This window comes from Carex rostrata, chromosome 34 (assembly GCF_964058835.1).
Source record: "Carex rostrata chromosome 34, lpCarRost1.2, whole genome shotgun sequence".
In the NCBI taxonomy this organism is placed as follows: Eukaryota; Viridiplantae; Streptophyta; class Magnoliopsida; order Poales; family Cyperaceae; genus Carex; species Carex rostrata.
Genome location: NC_135951.1, coordinates 998555 through 1024177, shown reverse-complemented (window position 1 = coordinate 1024177; position 25623 = coordinate 998555). Strand labels below are relative to the sequence as shown.

The following is a 25623-nucleotide window of genomic DNA, read 5'->3' as shown; positions in this document are numbered from 1 at the left end:
GAGCATTTATTTCATCTTTCATTGTACAAAGTTTCATAAATTTTTTATTTTTTGAAGATAAGGGTCTAACCATAGAAGGAAAAATCGGCTGTTACGGTGCGATCACATGGATCACACGATTCGATTGCATGGATCTACTGTGCCGAGATTTTACATGTATGATTGGATCATACTTATTTTATTAGCCGTGACCGATGATTTACTGAATATAATTGAGCCATTTCACCGATTTGTGGCAAGAGATATGATGACAGATTTGAGGTCTTCACTAAAGGGCAAAACCGTACCATTCTGGGCTGTGCCGGTACGTTGTTACTGTATCCCTTGGTATATAAATTTTGTATTTTAATTGGAGTAATTTTTAATTTTTGTCTATTTTGTTATTGTTAGATAATAGCAATAATATTGCTGATTGTGATATTTGTTGGGATTTATTTTAAGAAGAATAATGTATATGACTTGCATCATGCTATACTCGGTAACTATCTTTAAATTATTTACTGGTCAAAATATGTTTTAGTGGAGATCATACAAACATATTAGAAGAATTTGTATATGTATATACCCATCATAACTCTGCGATTTAGATATTTCCCTATCAAAATATAAAAGTTAGTTATCATGAAGATAAGGGTAAAATGGTCATTTTTTATTAATATGAAACTGTGTTTTCATTTGATTAAATTATGAAATGAGGATATTAATCAAATGAGTGAGTTTACATTGGGGAATAACCAATTTTAAAATTTTGATGGGGGAAATATCTAACTTACAAAGTTATTAAGGGCAATTGGTCATTTCGCATCACACTGCTGAGTGCTATAGGGAACCACGGTAAAATATTAATTGAGCGAGAGTTCTTTAAACAAACTAATTTGTTAAATTGATCCTCTAAATTTCTCTTGTTATAAATCAGGACTTCTATTTTCTGTGCTTATAACTGCGGTAATTACTGATGCGATCAAAGGTGGGGTTGGCCGACCAAGGCCTGATTTTTTCTGGCGCTGCTTTCCTGATGGCAAAGATGTAAATAAATATCCTTTTTACACAGACAAGATATAAAGTGAAAATAATAACACGAGTGAGGCTATGGGTCTATGCATATTACATATCTCTATTTTTTAGAATGTTTTTACTATTTTTTTTTAGATAGGTAGAAAACCATTGCTTTTGGATGGTCCAGAATTTTCAATTACTATCTAAAAAATTAGTAAAAACATTCTAAAAAAAAATATGAAATTTGATCATATTACCACAAGCCTCACTCATTATAACACTATATTTTCATATTTTTTTTTTGTCCTCGATAAAAATATTGTACTGGGTAGTTGATTTTTCTATTTATTGTTCCAGGTTTATGATAATGTAACAACAGATGTTATATGCCATGGCGAAAAGAGTGTTATAAAGGAAGGCCACAAGAGCTTTCCTAGCGGCCATACTTCATGTATGCCATATTTCTAAATTAAAATATTTTAGAAATGAAAACAAATCAATATGTAATTATGTACTGATTTTAATTATTTCAGAAATGAAAACTAATCGATTCTTAATTCCAGCATGCCAGGAATCAATTTGTTCTGATTTTAATTTAGTTTCTGTTATTTGTACTGATTTTTAATTTCGGGGTCTTTTGCGGGATTAGGATTTCATTTTTTTGTACTAGGAATAAATTATTGTAGAAATATTTGTTTTCATTTTTGGCAGAAACAATGCTAAATTGTATTTCATAACATTACAGGGTCTTTTGCGGGGTTAGGATTTCTTGCCTGGTATCTGGCCGGAAAAATAAATTTGTTTGACCGTCAGGGCCATGTTGCAAAAGTGTGCCCGGTTGTGGCGCCTCTACTTTTAGCAGCACTTGTAGGAGTATCTCGTGTAGATGACTATTGGCATCACTGGCAAGATGTTTTTGCTGGAGGGCTTATTGGTAATTTTCTTTTTCGCATTACCACCCCTGAAGTATAATATAATTTCATGAAGATGCAGAATACAGATACATCTCTGCACATTTCTGGTTTTTCTACTGTACTTAAAACTTGTATAAAATAATTCAATGAAGAATAATATAACTTTGTGAAATTTTTACATTTCCACCCCTGAAGTATAAAATAATTCCACGAAGATGCAAAATATGGATTCTAGGTATTAGGTATATCTGTCAAATTTTATCAATAATGGGATTTACATGTTATATATCTCTGCACATTTCTGGATTTTTTTACTGTACTTCTAATTTCTATGAACTTTTTTGCAGGAACTGCGATAGCGTCATTTTGTTATTTACAGTTCTTCCCTGCCCCTTATGATGTAGACGGTACTTTGCTCTCCTCATAAAAAATACTTAGTTATAACCAACAATTCGATCTCACTTTTAATTCTTATTTGTAAAGAGACACAAGAGTGAGGCTATGGTACTATGCTTAGTGTAGATTGGTCCGTACTATGAATCAATATCTTTGTTTCAAAGTTCAAATAGTCTATTTGAACGGTTTAACATGATCTTCATGTGAAAATGTATTTGCAGACTAAATATTACATTTTTTTACTATTTGTTTTTTGTTAAATAGGTAGAAAATTACTAATTTTGAATGGTCTATAAAATAGTAAAAAGTAATTTAAAACTGTAAAATTTGATCTACAAGTACATTTTTATTCGGAGATCATGTTGAATGGTTCACTGTTTCTTCTGTATATTGATCCATAGTATGGACCAATCCACACTATGCATAGCATCATTGAGCAATAGATTTGTATGAAAATGTAAAAAAGAAAGATAATTGTGCACCTTCATTAAATATTTGAAATATTTGCTAGGGTTTTGGCCCCATGCATACTTCCAAGAGTTGGCATTGGCACAAAGCACCACCCAAGTTGCAGCTAATACCGGGTCGTTTAACATGAGAAGAAATGAAATTGAGACCGTTTATGTGTCAAGTCAAAGTCGCAATCGAACCCAACTAAGAGACACCAGCCCAATTCTAGACTCAATGGAGTCGGGTCTCAGGCAGTGACCCGTTTAACTTGATTTTTTTTTTGTATGAAATTAGGTCTATGGTTTAGTGTAGTTGACCTTTTCCTTTTCTTTTTACTTTGTTTGTGTTGATTATATAGGAGAAATAGAATGTGTGGCTTTCTTGTTTCATTCCGGGTGAAGTATTGCTCTTTTAACTTCCTTTGCTGTATTAAGTTCATTTAGTTTTTTTTTTGTTTTTTTTTGTTTTTTTGTTTATGGGATAATTTCATGTATGCACCTCAATTTTTTTTACAAATTTACCCAAAGTATTGCATATTCTATTAAAACTCATTTTACCCTTTATTAAAAAAAAATAAACATATGAAGTATGTATGTACCAGAAAAATGTTCACTTTCATTGGACAAATTTAGGTTAAGTGTAGTTGATTTTTTTATTTTATTTGTAATTTGCATGTGTTGATTATAAAGTAGATAGATAGAATGTGTGGCTTTCTTGTTCCTGGTAAAACATTACTCTCAAGTACCATTGTTAGACATAAAAAAGTACACAGCTTAATATAGAAAAACTAAATTTAAATCAGTACAAATTTATATTAGACATGTTGAAATATTAAAGCGGAACACAAATCTTAAAGCGGATCGGACGAAACTGAAGCCCATCAAGCTAAAGTAGGTCCAAAACAAAAAATTCCACATATGAATTCAAACAAAGGGTTGGCCCATGTTGAGTTCAATGGAGCTATATAATGCATTCTCAATAACTAAGAACATAATTTTATAAATAATAATAATTAAGGCCATCAACAGTGTACCGCTGATTACAATTTTACCTCTAAATTTCGTATGAACCTAAAAAAATCTCAAAATTACGTATTTTTCCTTTAAATTTCAAAATTTTACAAATTTACCCAAGTTATTGCCTATTCTATTAAAATTTATTTTACCCTTTATTAAATAAATAAACATATGTCGTTTGTATGTACCAGAAAAAATGTTCAGTTTCATTGGACAAATTGAATATTCTCGGATATTTAGATGAATGTCCGTGTAGAATAGTCATCGTAGACGGCTTTTTATTTTCGAATCCGTGTAGCTCGGTTATGGAGAGAGCCACTGTCAAGGAATTGTACACTGTTATTTATGTAATAATACGTGTAGCTATCATGAATTGTACACGGGTAAATATCCGTGTGTAAATATTCAGGAATTTATAAACCCTCGCATTCCACGTGGCAGGAAAATCCGTCTAGCTCGTCTGTTTATGTCCGTGTGCAATCACTTATTCTGTAGTAGTGCACACAATAAAAAAGAACTAAAAATTAATCTTCATATAATTTTCATAGAAGATGGGAAACACATGTCACCTTTAGCTCAAGCATTTCATCAAGTATCACTTTTGACCTATGACAAATGGAAATGAGGTCTATAATAAGCCTCCCAAGAGGATCTTAGACTATTTATCCACACCTCAATTCTAACGATCAGCACTTAATTTCTCAATTAGATTATGTATTGACTTGACTTATGACTTGATGGCGTCAACATATGGACTGAAGCTATATGTATGGAGAAGATTTATGTGGCTATAAAGTATAGTCACATTAGGATGGAAAACACTCGATCACACTTTTGGTAGTTCAATTGCGTAAGGATTACTCTGGTTTTCTCTGAAAGATATTGGTTTTTCTCCGGTTTTTGTGGATAACTAGTTATGGTAGCTCATTTTTGCATCTTTAGAAATACAACAGTGGGTTAACTGTAGCTCATTTATGTCACCGACAAAGTTCAGAATATTTTATTTTAGATATATATGTATTTTATATTTTATATAGAACCGGAAAGATGAAGTGTTATTTTATGTCATATATAGAGAGAATTGAGTAAATATAAAATTCAGTTTATTTACACATTTTCTATATAAGGAGCCAAATCAGTTCCTTCAGACATTTGTGACTAAGAATTGAGATATTGCATAAGGAATATAATCAATAATTCGGTTAGTTCTAATTTATTGCAAAAAATTCGATGCATGGATATAGAGAAGATTTATGTGGATATAGAGATGGCTTATGTGGCTTATTATGTGACTTGGGATCATTTGATGCATGGAAAACACTCCATCACACTTTTGGTAGTTCAAATGCGTGTGGAATACTCTGGTTTTCTCTTTTGTCTTCTCTAAAAAAGATCGATATTGGTTTTTCTCCGGTTACTGTAGACAATTAATCATAATATTTGGAGTGTTTTCTTAAATTTTATTCAGAGAGTGTCAGAAATATATTAAAAATTAATATTAAAAAAATTAAAGTTAAATCGAATTATACATTCTTGTAAAATCATTACATTCACTGAAAACAAAATTTATGGATTTATGAAAAAAAGAGTTCAATCTTTTCAAAAGGAAAATGCAAATTAATTACCCGTGTAAATAGTCTAACTAGATGGATTCTTTCTCCTCTGTGAAATTGTCCCCATTTTCTATGATTTTTGTTCAATTATTCCTTTCGAATCTTTTTGTGATATGGACTTCATGACCAAACATTCAGCAGGTAGATAACAATAAGTCCATGGATCTAAAAGGATTTCTAAGAGATTTTCGTAGGTATATAACACGAGATCCGAAGCATTCCATAAAGTAACTCAAATTTTGAGTTTGAATCCGGACCGCTCGATTTGCTCTAGAACGAATATTAAAGACTCCGTACATCTACATCGGATTTAATTGATTGGAATTCTAATCGAATAGTCCGGATCTAAACACAAAATTTGAATTATTTTAGGGGATCCGGACTCCTTTTTGTGTGAGCGTGGTCGGCATGCACTAGTAGGCGTTGCGGGACACAATCGGACGAGAGTACGGATCATCAAAATTTACGGATTAATAGAAAAAGTATAATTAATAATATAAACTAAAGAAATTATATCAATTTTTTGAATGAATATTGGGAACGAGTGAATATATAATTAAAACAATGAAATATACTCTAATTAAATTAAATCGGGTAAAATAGAATGTGGGACATGTGAAACGGAGTTGTGATGGATGTGCCATAAATTATAATTAATGGACAAAAGCGCAAGCTTAAGTTATACATATCATTCAAAAATAGTAATTAATTCATACATCATTTTTATTTAATTAGTCGTACCACTAGACTAAGAGGCAAAAAAAAAGCAATGTCAGCTCTCTTTTTTGAATAAAGTGAGGTCATGGATAAGATAAGTCATTTCACTAAGTACAAGATAATAACAAGAAGACTGTAAATTAGGAAAACACTAGTTTACATTCTTTCGAATTCTTTAATCCCATAACAAGCAAATCCTTATCTCCAAATTGACAACAAGCAGCAAGTAAAACTATGTTTAGAGTCTGCCCAAATAAGTCTAATATATCATCTAAACTACTAACAGTAAAAATATGACGCTGGTACGAGGCCTTGTAAATCAGTGCCACATTAAAGGAAAACTGATGTGGTGGAGAGTAGAAAAATAGGGTTTCAGATCCAATCAAGAAAAATAAAAGGTCCTTCAATATCAATCATTACCATTCTAATTCATTTCAACATTATACCCATGTGTGAATCAATCACATTATTTCAAAGTCAACCATAATTAGAACTGACCCGATCTCCTGAATCTGAAATTTAAAATAAATCCCTGTGAATCCATACATTACATTGTTGGTGACGATAACTAATTTGGTTCAGTTTTCTCTAGATAATTTGCATACAAGTCATCTAAAAGTTACAAATTTACGCATATAATTAGCATATTTTGAAAACTTTCGTTGGGTTTGTAAGAGCAGTGGCAAGCTATAAACATCTGCATCTAGATTCTTCATGTGAGTTGTAGCATACAAGGCCAAGATATAAACATCTTCATCTAAATTCTTTGACAGCGTACATTAGCCCCCTGAAAAAACAAGAGTATGTCAATAGGTAGTCTTAATTTGTAGAGGGCATTTCAACAAACACCTTATATGCACAACAAAAATTGCAATCAAATAGACAACTATAAAAATTGCAATCAAACCATAAATTTGTTTCACCTAACACAAGAAATCGACAACAATTCATTGATCACAGACATCGATCGAGCGGGCAAAAATTATCGGTTTACTAAAACTTGTGCACATATGTCATTTCATCAAACACCATGTGTGCACACTATCAAACACCGGTAAATAGCTAGATAAACTAAACAAATAAACCTTAGCACTGTCATTATCAGACTCGATTGTGAGTTTGATTCGCCCATTTCAAACTTGGGAGCAATGGTTTCTTTAATCACAGCAGCTGATCATCTGAATTGGCGGAAGTAAAGAGGGGAGGAGTCGAGGAGAGAGAGAGGTAGTGAATAAAAAAATGTTACACTAGATGGTTTTGTTGTATGGGGTTTTAGAGGGAAACGAAAAGGGGAGAAGGTTGTAAGAACAGAAAAATTCAGCCAAGGAGAATATGAATTTATCACAAAGGGAATCCCTCTGGCCCTCTCTGGATTAGACGGGATACAAAAAAAAATTGACAAGTAAAATTTTTAGCAGAGCAGTTTTAGCTACAAGAAGTTTGTTAAATATATTGGACACTCTTTAAATTGTATAGGTTGTGTGCTGCATAGATTCAAAACTGCTCTGTTAATAAAATCGCCTAAATGAACACATCAGAACCATTCATTGCTTATCATATGGCTCGGAACATAGATATTTACTAATTAGGCAAGGCATGTACAACAAATAATATGAAAAAAAATTTAAAATTGTTTTTAAAGATTTTTTACATCTTCTACGGTCAAATCATACTTATAATTGTCAATTTTAAATAATTTTATCATTATTTGTCCCTTCAAAGTTAGCAAACTTTTACGGACCGTTCATTTTTCCATTATCATTTTGACGGTTGATCTGCGATGAAATTATTCCAAAATTGTATTAAAATGATCAAGGGAAAACATTGAACATAACCAACATAATTTTTTTCAAGTTTTATTATGTTTAAGTTTCGATCCGACGTGAATTGTTTATAGCCTTTTGATGTTTCAGTATTCTATCGACTAGATGGATATGTAAATAAAAATATTTTTTCGTGAAACTTTGCTGCAAGAGAATAAATGCAGTGCTCTTTAATTTGAACGGTTCCGATCGACTAGGGGACAATATATTCCCGTACACCTTCATTAACTCACAAAGCTATAGTTTATGTCTTATGTTCATAAACTCTAGTTATGTGAGTTAATGAAGGTGTACGGGAATATATTGTCCGCTAGTCGATCGGAATCGTTCAAATTAAAGAGCACTGTATTTATTCTCTTGCAGCAAAGTTTCACGAAAAAATATTTTTATTTACATATCTATCTAGTCGACGGAATATTGAAACATCGAAAGGCTATAAACAATTCACATCGGATCGAAGCCAGGACATAATAAAACTGCAAAAAAAATTATATTTGTTAGATTCAATATTTTCTCTTGATCATTTCCAAACAAATTTGGAATCATTTCATTTTATATCGACCGTTGATCGTTCACGTCAAAATGAACGGTCCATATATATTTGTTAAATTTGAAAGGACAAATAACAATGAAAGTTTATAAAATTGAAATTACGAGTATGATTTGGCCTTATAAGTCGTACAAAAATTGAACTTTTTTCTTTCTAATTTTTTAATATTTTTTTGCTGTGCAAGCATTAATTAATTCATAGATATGTAAATATGAACCGTCTGATTGAAAATGTGTTGTTTTGATTATCAATGAATATGATCACCTATCTTATGTATTGATTCTGGATCGGAAATAGAATAGAGGATGACAAATGGGTCCCACGTGACACATCAGATATGAATAGCGAAATTTTTGACAAACTGAGGCGCTCAGTGAAAATTTTGGAAAATAATTCCCCCATTTCCTATTCTCTAAGTCCATTTAAGCGCGAAACGAAAATTTTGCCAAATTACTTCTCCCTCTTCAATTGGGGTTCCCTTCAATTACGATCCATAATTCCCCAAGTCCTTCAATTTCAATTGCGCCCTTCCTATTCTCTGAGTCACTAATCGTAACCTAATCCCCACCAGTGAGGCAGAGAAGCATCGCACACGGCGTACTGCCGTACTCAGCGATCCGCGTCTTCGGACGCGTCGCACAACGACCAGCCCACCCCCCAGACGTGCCGCACACGGCATACTCAGCTGTCCGCGTCTCCGACCTCCGCCTCCTTGGTCCTAGGTTTTTTGCTCTTATCCAAGGCTTTCTCTTTCTCTCTCTTCTCTGACCTTCATTCTCCAAGTTTCTGATAATGCCATAGCTATTTCGTTATTGCTGGAGTGTTGGATTTGATTTTTCACCAAAGTTCCTGTTTGAAAGGTTGTAGTATTTTGCTAGAGATTATAGGAAAGTGCCTCCGTTGGGACCTTGGAAAGATATTTGTGAAGATGCATCTCACTGGAGGACTCATCGTCGAAGAAGGTTAACTTTAATTTCTTCTATGCCGAGTGGGTTGTTTGCTGAAATACTTAATTTCTTCTTTCCCAACAAGAGTATAGGTTAATTTTTATTCCAAAACTATTAATTTTGGAGAGCTAGACAGCTAATTGTGAAGTTTTATTTTATTTCAATCTAAAGATCAAGGCTCCTAAACAAATTGAAAGAACAAGAGAAGTATGCCTAAGTGATTGTCATTTGAAAGATACTTGTCTATTTGTTATCATTTGGAGGTGTATTTATTATCATTTCACAATTCTATATTTCTATATAAGTTATTCATGAAAAATCCACTTGAGTTCGAGTGAAGGGGTATTTTGGCAATTTCATGAGTGGGCTGATGCTTGAACATACTCAATTTTGGTTTAGAAACATGAAGGATTTAACTTGGGTTCATTTGGGGTTGATTTGGACTTGAAATGAGAAAGTTGTGGTGTTGTGTCAAGACATGATTTGATAACTTTGGTGACCGGATTTAATTTTTTCAAGTTTGCGGCTGTCTTGTATACATGTTTGTCTAGGTCTCCAAGAATTTAGGGAAGTTATCAATCAAGCCCTTAGGTTTTATTCAATTGACAAAGAGGCAAGATAGTGCTATTTTTCAGCATGATTGTTCATCATATTTAGCATTCTCATTTCGGTTTTCTTCATATAAGGGTCTACTTCGAGGTCACCGCAAGGCTTATGGAGGGTCTATGGGTGTTTTGTTATTTTGGTGGGATTTTTAGGAGTATTTTGGGTATGCTTTTGCTCCTTTGAACCAGGCACTGTTTGCTGTTTTTTTTTTAATTTCCTGACAAGCTGATTTGTGAATTTTGTGTAGAACAGCTCATAACTCTGAATTGGGTGTTCTTGGTCTCTGAAATTCAAGAAACTCATGATCTACATCTCTGTTAAGTTTCATTATTTTCTAAATTTTCTAGCTAGGTCGAACTAGTGTTTTTGTGCAGATCAGATTATGTACCAACCTAAGCTGGTACCAGTTTTTCATGTTTTCTAGCATGCTGCCTTGTCATTTTTGTGTAGAACATACCGCAGATTCAATGAAGTGTTCTTGGTGTCTAAAGTTTCAAGGAGTCATGAACTACACCCTCAATTAATTTCAATTCATTTAATGACCCAGAGCTATGTTAAATTTAAGTTCCTTTCATGGTTAGTTTGATACCGACATGTTGTTTTTGAGCTGGAACTTGTGTTTAAGTGCTGAACTTTGAAAATTCACTATAATTTGTAGAAAAATCAGAAATTGGTAATAATTGTTCTAAAACTCAATGTACCTTGCCGAAATAGTAGATCGTATTTGTAGTCATATACCTCATTTTAATATGAACAATGTGTTTAGTTAATATCATTTTGATAAAATAATTAGTCAACATGTACTGGAAAACTGCAATCTTATTATGTTGGAATATTTCAGTTGCTTGGTATTGCACGAGCACTCAATCTTATGCTTAGTTTTTAATTGCATATATGAAGGAGTAAGCAAAGAAGGGCAATTTTGGAACTGTTGTTTGAAAAATTAAATACTTGAGCTCTGTTTTCTTACATTGTCATTTATTATTAATTTTTGTAGGGGCCGGATGGTGGGATAAGTGCTTCCCAATATTGTTATATTGGTGACTTTGATGCAACAAGGTAAAGAACAAACTAGGTGTCCGAAAGTGCACATTTTGGTGAATTTACAACTTCTAGCATATCAACAAACTAGGTGGTAACTTATTATGTGAATTTTTGTTAACTCATAGCATAGTGGATATATTTTGAGTATATTAGTAGTGTGCAAGCACACAATACTGTGTTGTAAAGGGTTTTTCATCTTCTTTTGATACAATGTGTTGATTATATTAATGATTTATGCTTATTAAATGCTTTGCAATATCTTTTCTCAATGTGTTTTCTATTGATTTGTAAGATGTGTTATCAGTTTGAATGTGAATTGGGGATTGTAAAGGAATATTGGGTTGGTACCGAGAGAATTATCCAATGAAAGCATTTTGGTACAAAAAAAAAGGAGGCTAGTATTTTCATGAAAAAAATGCACGAACCCATTCAAATAATAGCACCAACATCTGACCAGGTGGGGCCCACTTTTGTTGGCCATGAATTTGCTGGGGTGGGTCCTCCATAAACTGCCCTTGAAAATACTCAAGTGGGTCCCAGGGGTGTCACCCTTGGAAATGTTCAAGTGGGACCCATGTTCCCTCCCCTTGAAAATAATCTGGTGGGCTCCACGATGCTCCCCTTGAAAATAATCTGGTGGGCTCCACGATGCTCCCCTTGAAAATAATGTAGACAGTGGTCAAATTTGAAGGTATTACCAACGGCCCTTTTTTCAAGGGTAGTCTCTTGAAAAAAGCTAGAAAATAGTATTTCCAACGGTCCCCTTGGAAATACTGACTATTTACAAGGAGGGTATTATCAACGGTAGTATTTTCAAGGATAGCGCTTGAAAATGACGATTTTTGGGCTTTTTTCAAGAGTAATCCCTTGGAAAAAGCTATTTTCGGGAGCATGAAAAAAGAGTGAATTCTAGTAGTGTACTAACTTATATATATGTGTGTGTGTGTGTGTGTGTTCGATGTGCACTAATTATTTAGGGCTTATTAATTCGGATCTCTCAATTTCGATGAGAATGAGTGATATTTTTTTATGATGCTCGTGCGGTTCATTATGACACTTAGAAGACCTTTCAACTCGGTCGTCAATTGTGATAGATCTGGTATTAATTGCATGTGTTCTCTTCAGAAGCTTCAAAGCGGGTATTAATTGCGATATTGGTGTCAGGGCCGATTTTGGATTTTGGGGTCCAGCGGGAGGAAATTTTAGACCTTTTATATATACAAATTTTTTATGAGATCGGCAAATACACTTTTATAAGTATTTTAACACTATATGTCTATTAAGTTATTTTTGCATTTTTAATGTCCAAACAGTCGATCTGAACTGTTCAATATGATATCCATATTAAAATGTGCTTGGAGACCAACTTTTATTTTTTTTAGAATTTTTTTACTATTTTTAAGATAGATAGAAAATCCATTGATTCAGAAGATTCTGAACCATAAAAAACAATGATTTTATACTTACCATAAAAATAGTAAAAAAAATAAAAAAATGTAAAATTTGGTCTCCAAGCACGTTTTAATATGGATATCATGTTGAACAGTTTGAATCGACTATTTGGACTTTTAAAACACAAAAACGACTTATAAGTATATGGTGTTGAAGTACTTATGGAAGCGATTAGGGTGTTCATCGGTTCGGTTTGGTTTCAACCGGACCGAACTAGGCAAACCAAAGTTATAATTTGGTTTCAAAAATAGAACCAAACCGAACCGATTTAGCATTGCAACCGAACTAAAGTTTTATTTCGGTTTCTTCAGTTTCTTCGGTTCAAACTGAAATATATATTTTTTATTTAAAACAATTGATTTATAATTAACCGAAGTATATTAAGAAATAAACCAAAGTATTTAAACCAATTGATTAAGAAATAAGCCGGGGTATTAAGAAATAGACCGGGGCAGTCCATACCAAATTCATAATATAAAAAAATTCGGTAAGTTCGGTTATTTCGGTTTTGAATATTTCCAAACCGAACTGAACCGAACTGAAGTTATAATTAAGTTTAAAAAAAAAAACCAAATCAAACTATTAAACCGAAAAAACTGAACCGTTTAGTCCAAACTAATTCGATTTGGTTCAAAACCGACTAAACCGGATCCAATGAACACCCCTAGAAATGATTAGCCTGTCTAATTTTTTATTGATATGCCAATATATCATATCTATTTATAAAAAAAATTGAGCCATTTAGATATACAAAATTTGGACCGTAATATTTTATTTATTTTTAATATATACAAATTAATATTTTTATATATATAATTTCTTTTTTTTTTTGAGGCCCCTTAAATTTTGAGGTCCAAGGCAGTCGCTCTAGCTGCACAGCACCAGGACCGGCTACGAATAATGTATGAGAGAGAAATAAATTTTAAACAAATTAGCTTATTTTATGAACATGAATTTTAAGGAAAGAAAAATTCTACTGTAAAATGATTACTAAACAGTAAAAAATTATATTAAAATACTTAGATTATGTTGTGTTAACTGGTAGTGACTGATAAAAAAAAAGTGTCCGTATTAATTAATAAATTTATTTATGTGATTCGGCTTAAGTCATCTGTCACACTTAAAAAAAAGGAAAAAAAAAGTAAAATAAGCACTAAAATCATTAAAATCAAGTGATTCATGTTTATATATTACAAAAATAAAATATTTATTATATTTTTTTCTCAAGTATTTTTTTTCTACTGCAGAATAAATAATGAGATGTGCCTTAAAAATGGAGGCCTCCATTTCACGGGGAGATAATGAGAAAAAAGGTGAAACGAGTTAGAGCCAGTGTTGTAAATAACGGTATGCGCTTGTCGGACGGACATAGTACCGCCAGTGATTAATCAGTGTGCGGCCAATTAATCAGAAATATATGCGGCTAATTAATTCGTTTTTATTAAAATTATGTGTATATATTCATAATTTATTTAACTCATAACTTATCAAATATAACTATACCCTCGGCCATCTTTCAAACCAATTTATTGCAGATTTATTCGCGTGGGTGAGTTATGTACAGAAAACCGGTAAAATCGAAGCTGAATCGAAACAATCAGCCGATTTATTTAGCAATCGATGTTGAATGATTATCACAAAAGTGACTGATTTTTGCGATGTTATGGTAATTAAGTAATATCTTAATTTTTAGATATCAAGGAAAGGGAGTCAGATATTGGGAAAGAGATAGAAGAGGGAGACTTAAAGAGCAAAGCAGCTTCTAATTAATAGTGGAATCCAATAATTTACGCATGCTACTTATCATCAACATCATTGGCCCATGCACTTGGACTTGAGAGGAAAGTAGCCTATTAATTTTAATTTTTTAAACCTTTAAAATAAAATACAGTGGTGATTAATTTGTATATATTACAATAAAAAGAAAATGAAACACATGGCCCACACCAATAATGCACTTCACCGATGGCCAATTGTTAATGTTTTGGAGTTTGAACATCTATTTATTATTATTTCTTGCTTAAAATACTTTTAATGTTGTACAAGCTTAGCATTTAAATAAGATAGTTAGATATCAAACCTGGTTTAATTCATGCATCAGCAAGGGAAAAATGAGATGATAAGTTTAGCATATATGCTAAAATTCTAGATGTTCTCTGATTAAAGTTGAATTTATAGAGGCATCATTAAAGTTGAGAATATATATATATATATATATAGAGAGAGAGAGATGGGCTATGGTGCATTGCAATGCATGGAGGGATTTGTGCATTGGACCATAAATTTAAAATTCAAAATCCAAATGGCCGATCCAAACCGTTCATCTTGTTCTCCATATTAATATGTGCTTGGAGACCAAATTTTACATTTTTATGAATTTTTTTACTATTTATTAAGTATTTTACAAAATTGTTGATCCAACGGTGGCTTAACAAAACAGTAAAATCAGCAGCCACCGTTGGATCAACAATTTTGTAAAATACTTAATAAATAGTAAAAGAATTCATAAAAATGTAAAATTTGGTCTCCAAGTACATATTAATATGGAGAACAAGATGAACGGTTTGGATCGGCCATTTGGATTTTGAATTTTAGATTTATGATCCAATGCACAAACCCCTCCATGCATTGCAATGCACCATAGCCCATCTCTCTCTCTCTCTCTCTCTCTATATATATATATATATATATATATATATCTTATCTTTAAAAAAGGATAAAGCATAAAAAGGTACCAAAAATAATGCAGGTTTGGACCCAGCTAATTTTTCACAATATCCTATATCAGGCTCATAATATAAAACATCAAACTGAGTTGTACAAAATTATTCGCTGATCAGAGACAACAAAACATCAGAGACAACTGTGGATGTCATTTCTTGTTTGCGTTTTGCTTATATAGTTCTTTTGCGGTGATGGAGCCGGCCAGCAGAAGCATGCTGCGTTCTCCTGTCGGCCATTTTTTTGTAGTTAATTTTACAGCTTCCTTATTTACGGACTAGGTTGTTTTCAACTTAGTGAAACTGTCATGTAAAGGAGGGCTTGACCCTCGTTTCTGTCTCAAAAAAAAACTTAGTGAAACTGTGTAAATACAATTTTTTCTTATTCAATATATTGTTGGTGATAATTTGTTGCTAACCTTTTAAAAAAAAAAAAATCAGTTATGGACTATGGTACATACACAATAGCCACACACCACACAGAATTATACAACAGAAATAGAAAATATGATCACAACGTATTGAATTGTGTTGGTTAAAAAATATTTACATATTTATTATAATAAATTATTCATTTAATAAACGTTTATAAATTCTCAAATCACCAAGCTAGATTCCAAACATGATTAGCAAGTTTGGAATAGATCGATGAAATGATAAGTTTGCATATATCTATCATTTTTAATTTCAAATAAAAGGCTCACGCGCGTTGTTTAAAATGTAATTCCTTTGTTAATTTAAAGATGGATCTTTAATATAAATACATAATTGAAAAAAGAGAGGTTCTCTTCTTAAAAAAAATAAAAAAATATTGCAAAAAAAATCAATAAAATGTGCCTTGGAGATCAAATTTTATATTTTTGGAAATTGTTTACTATTCTTTTTAGAATTTCTGAAAATCAATGTTTTTATTAAATAAAAAAAATACATTATTGCGGTTGAAACTTGCAGTGTTTTAAGGAGTGAGTTATCTCCAATAATGCAGAATAAAAAATATGTTATCTCCAAATCCTTTTCTCTTTCATCTTTTTGCCCTTTTCTTTTTGAATGAAAGAAGGACAACCAATGATGAAGTTCACTGATGACTTACCTAAAATTCCACTGATGGCTCAAAATATGAAACACCAAACAGAGTAGTACAAATAATCCACAGATCAGAGAAAAAACAATGCCAGAAATAGTGCAACAAAACATTAGTTCTGATATAAACACAATAACGGCTCCACACAGAATTATACAACTAAAGATTATGTAGGTTAATGAGAAAAGTAGCAGATTATTGTTCTCATTTTTCTTCAAATTTGTGGGTAACACAGAAACAGTGATTACTGCTAAAACAATGATTACTACAAACAGTGATATATATATATACATATATTATACATATATTATATATACATATGTATTATATACATATACATATATTATATATACATAAAAAGGGATTATTCGGATCCCTTTCGGAGCTTTGACTGTCTGATTGATCGGCTCTTCGATTCAGGTTTTTTAATTTTTTTAATTTTAGTTTTAATTTATAATATAATTAATTAGTTTATTTTAAATGGTTTAGAATATTTTCCGAATAATTTAAAATTTTTTAGAACATTCCAAAATGGTTTAGAATAATTTATAAAATTCCAAAATAGTTTAGAATATTGCCCTATTAAAAACCGGCAAAATTTTTTCTGGTTTCTAATACTGGCAAAATTTTTTCCTGTTTCTTAATTAGAAATCAGAAATATTTTTTTGATTTCTTAATTAGAAACCAAAACTATTTTTTTGCCGATTTGGGTAGTTTTCAAGATCCAGCGCATGTTTGGTTATTTTTTTAAATTTTATTTTTTTGATATAAATAAAAAAATCGTCTCACGCGCGTTGTTTAAAATGTATTTTTTTTGTTAATTTAAAGATGGATCTTTAACATAAATACATAATTGAAAAAAAGAGGTTCTCTTCTTAAAAAAGTAAAAAAATATTGCTAAAAAATTCAATAAAATATGCCTTGGAAATCAAATTTTATATTTTTTGGAAATTGTTTACTATTTTTTTTAGAATTTCTGAAAATTAGTGTTTTTATTAAATAAAAAAAATTACATCATTGTGGTTGAAACTTGGAGTGTTTAAGGAGTGAATTATCTCCAATAATGCAGAATGAAAAATATGTTATCTCCAAATCTTTTTCTCTTTCATCTTTTTGCCTTTTTCTTTTTGAATGAAAGGACCACCAATAATGCAGTTTCACTGATGGCTCACCTAAAATTCCACTGATGGCTCAAAATATGAAACACCAAACAGAGTAGTACAAATAATCCCCAAGTCAGAGAAAAACAATGCTAGAAATAGTGCAACAAAACATCAGTTCTGTTATAAACACAATAACCGCTCGCCACACGGAATTATACAACTAAGATTATGTAGGTTAATGAGAAAAGTAGCAAATTATTGTTCTCATTTTTTCTTCAAATTTTTTCTTAAAAAGTTTTCTCACAATTTCTTTGAATTTTATTTCAGCACTCAGCAAAGGAGCTTAGAATACCCAACTGACATAGAGACCAATAAAAATTATATCTACAAATTTAAGAAAATTTTCATTTCAGCTAGCATTTCTTTTGTTACATTTTTTTCCCAAAAACATTAAAATACATTGCCTAATCATAAATAAAATCATATTAATGCGAACATATAAAACAAAAATGCATTATTTTCTTATCTTTTGTATTCCGTGTCATCCTTAGTTTCTTAGTCATGTGGGAAATAAAAGATACCAAACAATTAGAATGTAATTTATTTCCTTATAACATGCCTGTGTAGTGCATATATACCAAAACAAATAAAAGATACCAAGACAAATTTATAAAGCACCAAGACAAACATAATATCAAGAAGTAATTTCTCAAAAATTACAAAATGATTTGTCATGTGACATGAGTGATAAAGGTTATGTTATTTTTATGTATTAATTTTAAAATTATTGAGGTGGGACAAACGAAATAGATTAACAGAAACTTGAAAAATATATGTGAAATGAAAAGGTAAATGTATGTTTTTGGAATATATAAATTGGTGCATCATTGGACTTGAAAGGAAATATATGTTTCATTAATTGAACTTGAAAGGGAAATGTAAATTTGATATCTAAAGATAATTTCACAAAGATTCAGGCTGGAACTAGAAATTCCCGCACAGAGAGTTTTCTTCGAGCTCTCATTTGTACCACATTATTTATGTGGATTTCAGGTGACGAAGACAATGTAGCTAAGCAAAGTGAGGAGTAAAGACAGAAAGACAAAACAAGGATAATTATTATATTGCCACTTAGTTTGTTTATTTTCTTAGTTTGAATACATAGAATGAACATAGCTATAAGACACTTATATAATAACCGTGTCCATTTATTTCCTTTGTATCAAAATACATTATGTGGGGTTCAAATATAAATGTGTGGCAGTATATATATTTTATTGATAATTCATGTAGTATGCTCACACTACTTTACGTATAAATATGTGGCAGTCACACAACAACTTGTCAGATTTCTTAACAACTGTATGGTATGTACAATACCTGTCAGATATATTACCTATTCTATTTCAGTCAAAATGATGCATGCATGTCATCTGTTTTTAACAAACTGGTTTATATGTACAGTACCTGAATGTGTTATGAAGAACTGTTTTAGGGTTTATTTACATATATAGAATTATTTAAATTATCTCACAGATTATCTGACTATTGTTTGTTTTTCTGGCGTTGGCAGTATCTGTATCAGCGCCTCTGTCAATAAATCAAGATGAGCTGGAAAAGTTGTAAAATTTCGTCAAGATAGTTGGAAAATTATATATGTTGAACAACAAAATTTTGTTTTTAATTTTTAAAATAGTTAATGTTGGAGCGCACTTATTTGATTCATGGTAACTTTTGATTTATGAATAGGAATTTTGAGAAGCGAAATGAATTAACTGATGAACAAGGAAAAAAAAAAACCTACAAAATGAACTTGGTACTGCAGAGGAAGTTAAAGAGAGTACTATTTCAAAATATTTTTCCTATAAAAATGAATAAAAAGGAATAAAAAGGAAGAGAGATAAACATTTCATCTATTTTTGAAAAACTTTTTATATTTTACTAGAGATCTAATAGAAGAATTCCCTTCATCTATGTATCAGATTAAATAACTAAATTTGGATCGGTAAAATCCTACCAATTCAAACATTTTGATTTTTATGATAGATAGAAATTTTACCGATCTTTCTATCAATTAAAAACCTGATATACTAAAAAATTCTCCTAAAATGAAACAAAAAAGGCAAACAGTCTATGTATTTATCTACTAAATAATCAACTATCAACACAAGCAAAGTAAAAGTAAAAAAAATAAAAAAAGTAAACCAAAGACCTAATATATTTGAATATTCGTACGGATACGGATACATATATGATTTTAAATTTTAATTATTCGTATATGAAAAGTTGATATATACTATATAGTTTAAGAGTAAGGCTACTATGTTTTGCAAATTAAAGTGGCATTTTAATTTGTGCTCATATCTCTAGATATCCAATAATTGATCCGTATCTATATCCATATGTGAAAAATAAAAGCCGATATAAATATGGTTTTACAACTATCCGATCCGTTTTCATTGCTAGATATATTACATGCTATGTTAACTTGATACTCCTAGAAACCCATCGTACCCATGTCCGACACGTATCCGACACCGATACGACCACGATACGTATTAGACACACCAGCTGGTGTGTCCCAACCATGTTGATACGGTTTTCGATACAGCCTTGAAACGTGCCGATATGGCCCGAAACGTAAGATACGATTGGGACACGGCTGGATACGGGCATGTGGACCGCGAGCAGCGCCTGTGAACCGCTTTTGCACCCATACACCGCGTATACACCAGCAAAATTGATTTTTTTTTCCTCCCTTGCTTGAATCAAACTGGGGATTCCTAGTTGAGTGTCAAAATATTTTACCAATCTACTAGAGCTTCTATTGTGTTATCTCCTAGTAGTTATAGTATTTAATATATCCTTTGATTAAGTCTTTAATTATTTATACAAATTTATTTTCTGTTATGATTATCTTAAATATAATATATAAAATAATTAAAAATAATAAATATATAATATACGTATCGTATCCTAAATTTTTGAAAATTGCCGTATCGTCGTATCCGTATCGTATCCGATATGATACCCGTACCCATATCCATGCAACATAGATTACATGCAAGTCCCATTATTGTTATTTAGATCTGATCTAACTGGGAACTTATGTTAACTATTAACTGTAAGAGTGTAAGTGTATCTGGCCCATGGTGAAGTTGGCTTCATAACAACCGGCCAACCGGGTATAGCACATTAAATGCGCCACGCTGTTCTCTTCAAAAACTTCCAAGCGGGTATTAAATGCGGTTATTGGTGTAATAGTGTAATGAATTATTTTGTAGCATCTCCAGACTTCAAAAGCATAGTGATTACTTAATGATTCGAGAAAAGTTAGTGGAATAAAAAGTTTGTGATTTGAAAATAATTTAGATATAATTTGAAAAAAAATTAAGAAAAAATTCGAATAAATTTGTATACTTACATGTATGCTAGAGAGCCAAAAAATAAAAAAATCGCAAATAATTTGTATAATTATGGAATCTTTTTCGAATTATTTATGAATAATTCAGAAAAAGTTTGAAAAACCGAATAATACGGAGATTCCATCGGAACAAGTTCAAATCCAAATTATTTGTGAATAACTCAAGAACGAACATAGCTGTTTGTATGACGTCGGTTTTACATGACAATAATACTATGCTTTCCTTGCAATTAAAAAAAAAAAATTTTAATGGTTGGAAACTTAGAAATGCATTTATCTGCAGATTTTAATTAATTGATTTTTCAATATAGTAGTAGCCACTAGCTAGATTCTCACCACATAAAAAAAACAAGTTGCTGTCAGTGTAATTTATTAAAATATATTTACGTCGTATTTGCATCCAAATTAGTTTTTTTTTTTTTGGATAATTGAAGTGATTCTATTTTAGTATAATATTTTTAGGTTTCAAATTGAAATTTCAGATTACGTTGATTTTTTCCATGATGCATGTTCTAGTACATATTTTATGAATGAATATGTTCCTTGGCCTTCAACAAAATAAAAAATAGTTTCTCGAATAAATAGACATTGGTTTTGCTATTAAGAAATAGAGATTAATCAATTGAGTTAGATATAAATATAAGTAATTTCGAAATTTTGATAGAATAATATTTCAATAATGGTGAACTTAATTATGATGGGTGTATATTTCAATAATATTTCAATAAATAAACATCTAATGGTTTGGATTTGTTGTTTGGACATCACAAAAATAAAAAATGGCGACAGCACCTCCGGCTAAAATGCTGCCGGCAGCAAATTAGCCGAACCCTATATATATATATATATATAGATAGATAGAGTAAAGCTAATATACACTTAAGTGTACCGTACTCCTAAATTTAGGCCGTTAGATTTCTTTAAAAGTCGTGCTATCACGACTTTTAAAGGATCTACACGATTTTTAAAGAAATTTAACGGCCTAAATTTAGGAGTACGGTACACTTAAGTGCATATTAGCTCTACTCTATATATATATATATATATATATATATATATGAGGAGGGTTGAAATGCCTCCATTTTTTGTGCCTCCATCATGCGGCCTCCATTTTTTAAAACTTTAATAACTCAAAATTTAAATCTTAAAATTCAAAATAAAACCATTGGATATGAACTACATCATTTTATCTATGCACGTGTAGAAAATTATGACATTTCAACTTTGTTTTGATTGTCTCTTGAGCTTGTAAAAATGTATATTAATGTGGATAATTTTTAGACGTTGATTTTTCATCTTATTGATTCATATAAAAGCGAAATCAAAATGTGATAATTTTTTATGGACACATAGAGAAAATAACATAGATCACATCTAACGATTTTATTTTGACGTTTAAGTTTTAAACTTTGAGTTATTTAAGTTTTTAAAAATGGAGGCATGATGGAGGCACAAAAAATGAAGGCATTTCAACCCTCTATATATATGTGTGTATGTATGTATGTATGTATGTATATCTTAATCTTGGTTCTTTTCATACATCTGCGCCGGGTTATGATGGGATTATCATGTTTTTTTTTTTACAAATTTAATTTTGAAAAAGTTTTTGATTAAAATAAAAAAAATTGGGTACTTTTGCCACTAAAACTAAAAATCTTAAGAGTTCAATCACTACTACAAAAAAAACACATTTACTATCGCCAAGTATAATGGGTAAATTTGTGTACTCGTTATTTATTTATATATATAAAAGTAAAATGGATAGATTATATATTTTAAAATGAATTTTATTTGGAAAGGGAATAAATTGGATAAAATTCAACGGAATAATATTTCAAACACGTCAGCGTTTGCGTCATTGCAATTTCTGATTTAATTCCAAAGGTTACAATCTTTTATTTTTGCAACCCAATTACTTTTGATTTTGGAAGCCACCCTTTTATCAATATACAGTTTTTCAACACATCCATCTCCAAATCAAAACAAAAAAAATAATTAAGATTAATTTTTTGAATGAATCAGATAAAATATTCAATCATAAAAGATATCGGTTACATTTATGAATTGATTTATGGCGAGAACATCAATAATTAATTAATGGAGAATCGGCCTTGCTTACATAAATTGATCATGTATATCAAATGCTGTGTTTGTAAAATTATTATTTGATTTATCTACAAAAATTAAAGATATATAATAATAGTATGGTTGTTTCAATTATAGTTATATTAATAATTTGGATTTAAAACATTGTCTTTGCTATGAACACACAATATTTTCAAACGGGATCATACTTTGCAAGCAAGGCAAATAGTGCACATTATATTCAAGTCATGCGGCTAGTCAAAGTTTGAATAATGTGAAAGGAATCTAGCTCGAAGATATCAAGTCAATTGTGGTAGGCGTACATCCACACGGAACGAGATCCACTGCTATTTTTTCCATGCTCCTTTCATACTCTTCTCTCCATCTCTCTCCTCTTTCTCTCTCCCACATGATATTCTCTCTCTTCTCTTCTTTGAAGAAAGAGATAGAGAAGATATGAATAGCAGCATGCTGCTATTCTAACGAGAATAGCAGCAGATTGGGATCCCTGCCACACGTCTTATCTTTGAAAAAAATCTGCCAACAGGACCCACACAACTGACTTTTATTGGGCTTCTTACTAACACCAATTTATCATCTAGTGTGCTTCCGCACGGATGGTGTATGTAAACAGGAGCAGCACTGTAATTACTTCGAACTTTTTACTGACTGTTCGGTCTAACCAACTGATGGTGTTGATGGCTCCCCTCCATTGTCATCGGTTAAATTTTATGAACAGTTAGTATTGAGTGAGTTTTCGACATCGATTTGGTTCAACGGATGATGGTATTGAGGGAGTGACTTTTACCATCTGTTGTGTACATGATCAATTGTTGTTAGTACAAAACAAAAACAACTGGTTACCATATTGAACCGATGACGAGCGAGGTCCAGTTCAAACTCATTAATTCTGGACCGAGCTAGTGATGAACTTGCCCGTTAACAGCTCAGGTCAGTAACAAACAAGCTGTTAGCGATTGAGTCATTTTTACCGGCGCTATTTATATTCTCCAAACCCAATAACTCTTATCTTTCATTAATTTATCGTTTCCATCTGCAAAATGTAGTAGTTGACTACCATAATTACAAATATTTAATTGCGTTACTGCATGCTAGCTGTTTATAGTAATGCAATGTAATTCATATGAAACAGACTAAAACGTAAAAACAACAGCTTCCCTCATCTCCATGGACAATTCTTCTCTTTCACTTGTCCAATGTAATTCCAATCCTCTTAAGGTTGAGAAAGGAGAAGAGTCAATAATACTGAGGTCTCGTCCATCCATAAAGAACCTTCGAAATATTGAAGTACTGGATAGTAAATACAAAGAAACTGGTAAAAAAATAGATATAGATAGTAAAAAAATTACAAAGAGACTGGTAAAAGAAAATACAACTATGATTCAATGTTGAATAGTTTGGATCGACTATTTGAATTTTGAATATGTGAAATGTTTGTTCCACAGTCTAGGAACAAACGTTTTGATATTAGCCAACCTTAATAATCATATATATATGTATTTTCATATGGGGATGATGCATGATATGATATAGTTTTATTCATGGCTCATATATATCTATTTAATGTACCTTTTCATCCGTTTACCTGATCTATACCGTTTTCATTGAGATTGGTATTAATGGATAGACTTCATTTCAAATTTCAAACTAAATATTAATATGATCACCTTCATCTTTGAAAGAAAAATGTATTCATATGAGCACCTTCATATTAGTGTATTCATATGATGACCTTCATCTTTGAAAGCAGAATGGTTTCAGGGCCGCATGCATTTATATATTAGTTGCAATCAAGGGCGAATCTTAGTGTACTTTAAAGGTGGCTAAGTCACCTCCATAATTCTAATTTTTTAATTAGATATTTTAAAATTTAATAATTTTTTTAAAAGTTTTTATATAGCTTAAAATTGGTAATTAAAATTGTTTATTGGGTTGTGGAAGAACTAGAGTTCAATATCCCACCTCTCACACATTATATAATTTTACATTTTATTTTTCAGTTCCTATCTAAAATTTAGTTCCTCCTTTTATTGCAATAAATCATTCTATAAGATAGTGGAAATATTTAAGGTGTCTATGGACTTTATTATATATATCGAACTGGATTTCGATTATTCTTAAAATATTCATCTCACCATTTCGATCACAATGAGTCCAACTTCTACTATGTTTGGAGATCATGTCATAGCTTATTTATAATTATTTAATTTTTGAACCATACATATACAAGAATTTGGTGAGAGAAATAATTAATCCTACCTAACAAAAATGCTGTGGATTTAAATTTCTGGAAAAAATAACAAGTAACATTTAGATTTTGGAACTCTAAAATTTTATTTGTATGCATATTTGTTTGCACAACTTGGTACTTTAATTTGTATATTCTTAGTAAGAGAATTTCATCTAACTATTTTGTATTGCTTAGTAAGTTTAAAACTTGTTCGCAAGTAAAGATATTTCTTCAAGATAGAATTTCTCTGACTAATAAATATTTGTTCCTACAAGATTCATTATAAACAAACCACTATTGAAATTTTTTCTCTGGTTTTATTTTTCTTATATATTATTTCTTTGAGATAATATATAGCTTTCATTCCGAGCTAATAATGAAGCATTAATGGGGGTTGGTCGATCGAGGGCCTCAATTAGGGGGGTCAATGACACC

General features: G+C 31.1%; 1 protein-coding gene and 1 long non-coding RNA gene across 4 annotated transcripts in view; both read left to right on the top strand.

Moving 5' to 3' along the window:
* The window catches only part of LOC144548778 (lipid phosphate phosphatase 2-like), a 39301-nt gene that overhangs the window by 5198 nt on the left and 8480 nt on the right, over positions 1–25623 (top strand). Inside the window, exons 2-8 of one of the 3 annotated variants that reach the window (XM_078297488.1) lie at positions 58–304; positions 391–478; positions 917–1026; positions 1354–1447; positions 1742–1930; positions 2258–2317; positions 2818–3145. The exons of the other annotated variants lie outside the window; for them this stretch is intronic. Coding sequence (XP_078153614.1) covers positions 107–304; positions 391–478; positions 917–1026; positions 1354–1447; positions 1742–1930; positions 2258–2317; positions 2818–3014 — 936 coding nt within the window. The 5' untranslated portion in view covers positions 58–106 and the 3' untranslated portion in view covers positions 3015–3145. Of the gene's footprint in view, positions 1–57; positions 305–390; positions 479–916; positions 1027–1353; positions 1448–1741; positions 1931–2257; positions 2318–2817; positions 3146–25623 lie in introns of those variants that run through there. 3 annotated transcript variants of the gene reach the window in all.
* Positions 8674–11341, top strand: LOC144549094 (uncharacterized). Its single transcript, XR_013509572.1, has 2 exons — positions 8674–10344; positions 11026–11341. It is a non-coding gene; the product is annotated as an uncharacterized LOC144549094 (long non-coding RNA).